This window comes from Vombatus ursinus, unplaced genomic scaffold (genome assembly GCF_900497805.2).
Source record: "Vombatus ursinus unplaced genomic scaffold, bare-nosed wombat genome assembly UNPS02014863.1, whole genome shotgun sequence".
Lineage (NCBI taxonomy): Eukaryota > Metazoa > Chordata > Mammalia > Diprotodontia > Vombatidae > Vombatus > Vombatus ursinus.
The window spans coordinates 20,188,830-20,196,162 of NW_020954641.1; the positions used below are offsets into that span (position 1 = coordinate 20,188,830).

At 42.1% G+C, this 7,333-nt stretch overlaps 1 protein-coding gene across 2 annotated transcripts in view; it reads left to right on the top strand.

Moving 5' to 3' along the window:
• Positions 1-2,498: 2,498 nt before the first annotated feature.
• GABRB2 (gamma-aminobutyric acid type A receptor beta2 subunit) overlaps positions 2,499-7,333 on the top strand; it is a 245,171-nt gene continuing 240,336 nt past the window's right edge. For both annotated transcript variants that reach the window (XM_027841694.1, XM_027841695.1), the window contains exons 1-3: positions 2,499-2,667; positions 2,805-2,896; positions 3,980-4,047. In XM_027841694.1, coding sequence (XP_027697495.1) covers positions 2,591-2,667; positions 2,805-2,896; positions 3,980-4,047 — 237 coding nt within the window. In that variant the 5' untranslated portion in view covers positions 2,499-2,590. The remainder of the gene's footprint in view (positions 2,668-2,804; positions 2,897-3,979; positions 4,048-7,333) is intronic.

Below are 7,333 nucleotides of genomic sequence, written 5' to 3' on the forward strand. Positions count from 1 at the left end.
AAGAAGCATATTGCAGATCCATATCCTATTATCATCAAAGGCATAGAGATGTGAATATTAACCTACCTATCTTTTTCTTATTTATGATTATCTAGTCTTTTAATTTTGTTGCTTTTAAATTTGTAAACACAAATTTTCTCACCTCCTGCCCCTTCCCACCTTTCCCACCCCAAGATCACAGATTGCTACTTCCTCTCTCCTTCCTCTTCTGCATTTGCACTGCCCTAGTGTGACCCACTGACCAAACAGAACGAGAGATGAAGTGAAAGGGGCCAATGGTAGCAGGGAAGTGGGTCATGAGTGTAGTTGGGATTTAGGAAGCCCTTAAGCAGGGTTAGTGCCCAGATCCATTTCAACAGATGATACTGTATGCATTCCCCCAGCACCTTGCACCCAACAGGGGCCCCAAGCTCATATCAAGGTACTTGCCCACTAGAAGCCCGGGTAAATCCTGGGCTCCCTCACACTACAGAACTAGGGAGCTTTTTTTTTCTTTTTCTTTTTTTGGTGGGGTGGGGAGAGGGTGGAGATCGGCAGAAGCCGGAAGGGAAGAATCAGATGACAGATAACTAAGTGTCTGGTGGCAGACCGTGAGCTGCATGCATGACTGAGGAACTGGTCTCGTTCACCAAACACTTGACTGGGCTGGGGCATCGTCCAAAAAGGGGACAGGAATGGAAAGGAAGGGGAAAGTTCCCAAAGAAAACCTCAGGAGAGTCACTTCGGTTTTCATGGCTCAGGAGAAACACTTACCACTATGCTTTTGCTCATTCTTGGGGTCAAGAGCCACCTCCCACCTCTCACCCAGTCTGTATGTGTATTTGTGCCCCTCCTCCTAATGCAAATGAAGGATGTATTTTATTACTTGAAGAATCAACATAGCTCTCCCTCCCAGGTATCCAGGAACTCCAGGGGACAGTTGGAGCAGAGCCAACCCCAGCCCATGGGGCAGTGAGCAACTGGGGTCCAAAAGGGACTTTCGAGGAGGAAGAGGGGGGTAGTAATGAAGGAGGAGAAGGAAGAGGCGACATTATCTGTCAAGGGAGTTCCCCCCTTTGTCTTCTCCTGTACTCAATTCCCCCCATCCCCATTTTTGCCTTCCTCCTTTGCCCTTTTCTCTGGGAATCTCTTTGTATCTTGTCTCTGCGGGTCTCAGTGCCATCCTGCACAGTCCCCGTTTTGTGGCTACAGGGATCTACCGCGAAGCCTTGCCTGCCACCCCTGCATCGCTACTCTACATTTGGAAAGGGGTGGGTGGAAGGGGTTCGGGTCCCATAGTATGTCAAGAGAGGGGGAGGGGGTCCAGAGTGAATCTGGGAACCAACGAAGAGAAGACAAGGAGGGGAGGGGAATGAAGGCTGTGTGTGCGCGCAGGTGTGCGTGTATGTGCGCGCGCGTGTGTATGTCTAGGACAAGTCCAGCTGAAGAACTTACCTCTTCAACCTCCACTATTTTTCCCTCTCATCCCAACCATCCCTGCTCCCTTTAAGGTTTATATCTCCCTCCTCCTTAGTCCCTTTATATCACTACCCACCCATTCCACTCCCCACCCAGGTAACTGCCATTCCCACCCTTGCCAGTCACACCGATGTATGTACTGAAAGGCAAAATTAGTTAGAAATACGGGCAAAAACGCAGTGGCTTTTCAAATTGCCTCTCCCTTTTCCGTATTTTCCTGCTATAAATAACCCCGAAAAGCCGTCCAGGCGCGTCACATGGTGAGAAGCCAGGACCCCGAAGCTCCTATTTCTAAGTGTATGGGGTAAAAGAAAAAGAAATAAATATCCTGCTAGAAGGAGAGAGAAAGAGAAATCTATCTTCACCTCTGCTCCTAGAAACTATCATTTTTTCCTCCTCTCTTCTTTTTGCATGAGATATCTAGCCGGTTTCCCAGCGTCCACCCTTCTCGTTTTCTCCTTCCCCCTTTTCTACTACCTTCCTTCCTCCCTCCCTCCTGTCTCCTCCGCCCTTATCCCACACCCTAGGTACCCCTCGTTTGCCAGGTAGGGGATGCTGTTTCCAGAAAAAGAAAAAAAAAGTTGAAACTCTCTTCCCGCCCTCCTGCAACACCCTCCCCCTCCCTGCTCTGTCAAGCCATATGTAGGCACTGCACCCTCTGGCTCAAAGATTCCCCTATCCTCTCTTTTAACTCTCCCCACAACAGCTCTTCCCTCCTTTCCTAATCCTGTTCTGCACATTAAAAAAAAAAAAAAAGAAAGAAAGAAAGAGAAAGAAAAAACCCCCAGCCTCATAGGCAAACTGAAAAACTGCCTTATCCCGTAACTCCCGAAACTCACCAGACGTTGTAGTTTATATTACCCTAATTCGAGGACAACAATCAAAATTTACTCTTGATTCTCCAGTGGTGTGACTTTAAAAAATAATAATAATACATTTCCTTCTTCCCCTTTAATTCTTTTTTTTTTTTTAACAAGGAAATTTGCTCTATCTCCAGCAGCCACCGCTGCTCCTTTGATGTTTTGGTACGCCGTGCGCATGCGCCTCACATTAGAATTACTGCACTGGCCAGAATAAGTTGGATCTCTTCTTCTCTTCAGTGAAACCCTAAATCATATCAAAAGCTAAAGGGATGTGGAGAGTCCGGAAAAAGGGCTACTTTGGAATTTGGACATTCCTTTTAATAGTAGCTGTGGTCTGTGCACAGAGGTAAGTGATCCCTTTCTTTTTACCTCTTCACTTTGTATCACTGTCTATGCCAGTTAACAGGAATGTGTAGTGTGGATCTGATCTTGAGAAACCTGTGCATGGTGGCTTATCTATTTCCTCTTATTGTTATTTTTTAGTGCCAATGACCCTAGCAATATGTCACTGGTTAAAGAGACGGTGGATAGACTGCTGAAAGGCTATGACATTCGTCTAAGGCCAGATTTTGGAGGTAATTCAGTTGTCTTGCAAATAAGATATTTTAGTTGCTATTCCCAAGCTCTTTCTGCAGTTTTGCTTTTCTTCTCTCTCTCTCTTAATATCGCTGTTTTATTTTGTTATTGTTTTTGGTTGCTTGCTGTTCTCTGTGTCACTATATTTTCAGTCTGGTCCAAAGTTCCTTAATTTCCTTAGCACAGGACAGTCTTGCTGTGATCCTTGAATACTACTGAATTTTTGTAACTGGTCACTCATGTTTTTTTTTTCCCTTATCCGATTTCATATACTAGTATTTATTGGCATTATTAACATGTAAGTCTTGTAAGTTTGTTTTGTTTGAGTCCAAAGTATAAATATATCCTGGGATACAGTAAGCATTCTTAAGGGCAAGATGTGCTGACAAACGATTAGAAGATGGTATTTAACCCCCTGTGCCTGCCTACTTTTGAAGAGTTTTACTTGCCCATTTCTTTAGGCATTGATCTTTCCATTTTTGTCCTTAAAGCCTGACTTACTCATTTTACTGTCCCCTCAACCTTTCCTCCCAGTTCAGTGAGCAGCCCCTTCCCCTCAAAAAAACAAACCAAAACAAAAAACCTCTATAGCCATCATCTTGATTCCTAAAGGAAAGGTGCAAACTCAGCATTGCTTCTGACTTGTATGGGACAGAAACAGTTAAAATATGCTTGCAGGGGGAGAGGGGAGAGAGGGAAAGAAAGAGGAGGAGGAAGAAGTGGTGGTAATGGTGATATTCAAGGCAATATATTAACCTACCAGTTTAGACAGTTTGTGTATGTATATATTCATATCCTGGTGTGACCACACGTGTAGACATATCTGGAACCTGTCATCCATTCCTAACACGTGTGTGCATGTTATATAAAGAATTCCTAGAGGGAAGCCCCCAAGGCTCAGGCAACTGAAGAATCTTCACTGTTGCAATTTAACATGGAGGACTCAGGGATAGAGATTTGGGGGTTGGGAAGGGAAAAGAGGGAGAGGATTGTGCTGAGATTGTGCTAAGTGAAGAGATAACTTCCTAAGAATGAATTAAGTTCTTAGAGATCACAGTGCTTGCCATCTCCTTGGTTTTCAGGTCCTCCTGTGGCTGTGGGCATGAATATAGACATAGCCAGCATAGATATGGTATCAGAAGTCAATATGGTGAGTATTTAGTTTTGTCTGTCTTCTTTCTCCCTCCGGAAGCGTCTGATGTTACTGATTATCTGGGGGTGGGGAAAGGGATGGGGGGGGGTTGTGCTGTGGGGGAAACAAGGAGGAAGTCATATTTCTCCTTGGAACCCTCTGTGCAGAAAATGAAAACTCCCAGGTAAAAGAGTCAGCTCTCTTTTACCAAATGTCCCTCCCCCCATTTCTGGATGAAGCTTCTTTTAAAGCTATACCAGACAATTGTTATAAAGGAGAGTGAAAACACACACGCAGAAAACATATGCACAGCCACTCATACAAAACGCATATGTTGTTCTCCAGTGGCTTGACTACCTGGGGTTCAGGGGGAGATGTTCTCAAAGTCTCTCTTGGCATTGGGAAGGGAGAGGATGGCATTTAACCAAAATAAACCCAAACCAAACCGGGCAGCAAACCTTTGAATTTATCGGGATCCTAATGCTCTTAGGACACAGGAATGCCTCTTGGTACCATTTTCTCACACTTTGATTTCCTGTGATACCTGCTCTGCTACTTCCATACACACCCCACCCCCATAATCATCAAGCTTGAGTATCCTGGTGTCAGAGGCAAGCGCTGAACTATATGCCTTCTCCATTTATTTCTGCATCATGACTCACCTCCAGAGCTTGTAGATTTATTGAGTGTCGTACTATTTAGTAGGTACCCCTTCAGACATACAGGAAGCTCCATTGAAAGCCTTGGCAGTCTGGACCCAAGGAGCCCTGTTGGGGTTTTTTACTTCGTGCAAGAGTGCCCCCTGCTGCCCACGATGGAACACTGCTGCCATGTATTATAAATAACATTGTCCCAGATCTAAGATGAAGGAGGGGGCGGGTGCGGGGGGTGGGGGGGCGTAGGGGGAAGGGGGAGGAAGGGGAAGGTTTGATTTCCTCTTGTGGTTCCTTACTCTGGAAAATCACAGGTATTTCAGCTATGGAAGCCACATTTAAACACTAGATACTTAAATGAGTCCCATTCCCAAAAGCCCACCTAGAAATTGAGTTTTATGACATGGAAGGATTTTGTGGGCAGAATAGAGGTGGCTGAAAGAGTGCATGATCCTTATTTCCAAATTGGTTTAACCACATAAACAGCAAGAAGGCTTGGAATGCTTAGATAATTATTTTAATAATATCAACCAGTTGAGCCAAAGGCTTTGGCATCAGGCAGTCTTCTACCCCTAAGAAAATAACAACAACAAAAATAGCTGGCATTTACATAGTTTTATGGTTTGCCAAGTATATTATCATATATTGTATAATTTAAAAGACCTATGTTCTTGTGAACTCAAAATATAGTACATCACCTCTTCCCCAAGCAAGAAAGCATACAAGTAAGAAACTGGGGGGGGGGGGGGGGGGGGGAATCAGGAAACAGCCAGAATTTATCTTACATATCATATTACAATTATAATAAACAAAATGCCTTTTGAATCGTGAAGGGAAAATGAAATGAGCATTTCAGTTGTTAAGATGTGTAGTTAATTATACATTAATTCTATCAAAATTGGTAATCCTTATATGCCAACTCTCAACTAAACAGACTATTTGCTTAAACAGAATAACAAGTTCCTCAGACATTCTGGAGTTTGCTGAATGTGGGCAGAAAAGTGGCATTTCCTTAGGGAACTGAATTTATTTCCTATGGGAATTCTTTAGTTTAAAAAAATACTCTACTTTAGATTTCACTGAACAAATAAAAACTTTTCTAGTGTGGGTGTTCTCTCAGGCTGAACAACTTTAAATCATAAACTATTAGGTGAACAGGATTACTCAGAGGGAAGTGACATGAGAAAGAAGTGTGTTTATATATCTATGTGTGTGTGTGTGCATGTATATATGCATATGCATACATATATGACATGTATATATACACACATATGTGTGCTCACACACAGTCATGTAGCTGAAGCCAGAGCAGTATTTCGGAACTTCTTAAAGTTTAAGATTTCTTTTTCAAATTTGCCTTACAAGAACTTAAAAAATTCCAGATAGATCTCTGGATGATTTTGTCATGGAATTAAAATTTAAGCCTACAAAGGAACATCAATGAACTAAACTGAGGCAACAATAAGGGATTATAACAGAACCTCAATGAAAAATACACTGACTTTAATTCAGAATATAGAGTCTCCAAATTTTTAGTTTTAATTTATTTCACTTCACTTTATATTCATTTACCTGGTGAATTTGTGATGACCACAATACAGAGATATTCTAGTCAAACTTTGCAGTCAGCTAAGGTGAGATGTCATTTCTTGACCTATTTACTGTGGCTGAAAAATCATGGGATTTTAAAGGTGTGAGAATAAATATCAGCTTGTAAATGAGACAATATTTATTATTTTTAAAAGTGTTAGGCTAGTGGTTTTTCTTGTTCTGAGGTTAATATTACACTACTGTCAAGTAGAAATTAACATTTAATTTTGGTTGGTAATTTAGTAGCCAAAAATTGACTGCTACATTTGGTTGTTGTTGTTTAGTTGTGTCTGACTCTTTGTGACCTCATTTTGGGTCTTTTTGGTAAAGACACTAGAGTGGTTTGCCATGTTCTTCTCCAGCTCTTTTTACAGATGAGGAAACTGAGGCAAATAGGATTAAATTACTTGCATAGCGTTACACAGCTACTAGATGTCTGAAAACAGATTTGAACTCAGGAAGATTATTCTTCCTGACTTCAGGCCTAGCCCTTTGTCCATGAGCTGATCAACTTTGGAGTGTTTCTTAATTACAAAACAATAGAATAATAATCCCCCCCCCCCCCCCCCGCCCCAGCCTGCTCTGATAAAGGGTGCTTTTGAAATGAGGGGAGAGTATTTTTCTTGAATTGGGAAAGTATTTGTGTCATTCTTTTCTGAATCTAAAGTGTTCTGTATCATTGTTTGACTAATTTCTCAAAGAATGGCACATTAGTCCTTCAAGAAAGATCTCCTAACAATAGGATGCATTCTCCTTTCAAGGCTGTAACTTTTGGTTACTGCTTCTGTCTCCTTGTGAACCATCTTAAATATCAACAATTGAAAATCATGAACATTAAATAATTTTAATTTTCCTTGAATCATCTGTTTGAAAAAAAGAAATTATGTAGAAAAGGCCCTGGATTAGGATGTTAGAGGCCTGGTTTCTACATCAGGCTTTACCTATAACTCATCATATATAACTTTGGGCAAGGCAGGTTTCCCATCTGGCCCTCAGTTTCCTCACCTGCAGTGTTGGACAAAACCCCCTTGGTTCCTCCTCAGATTAAACATTCTACGGTT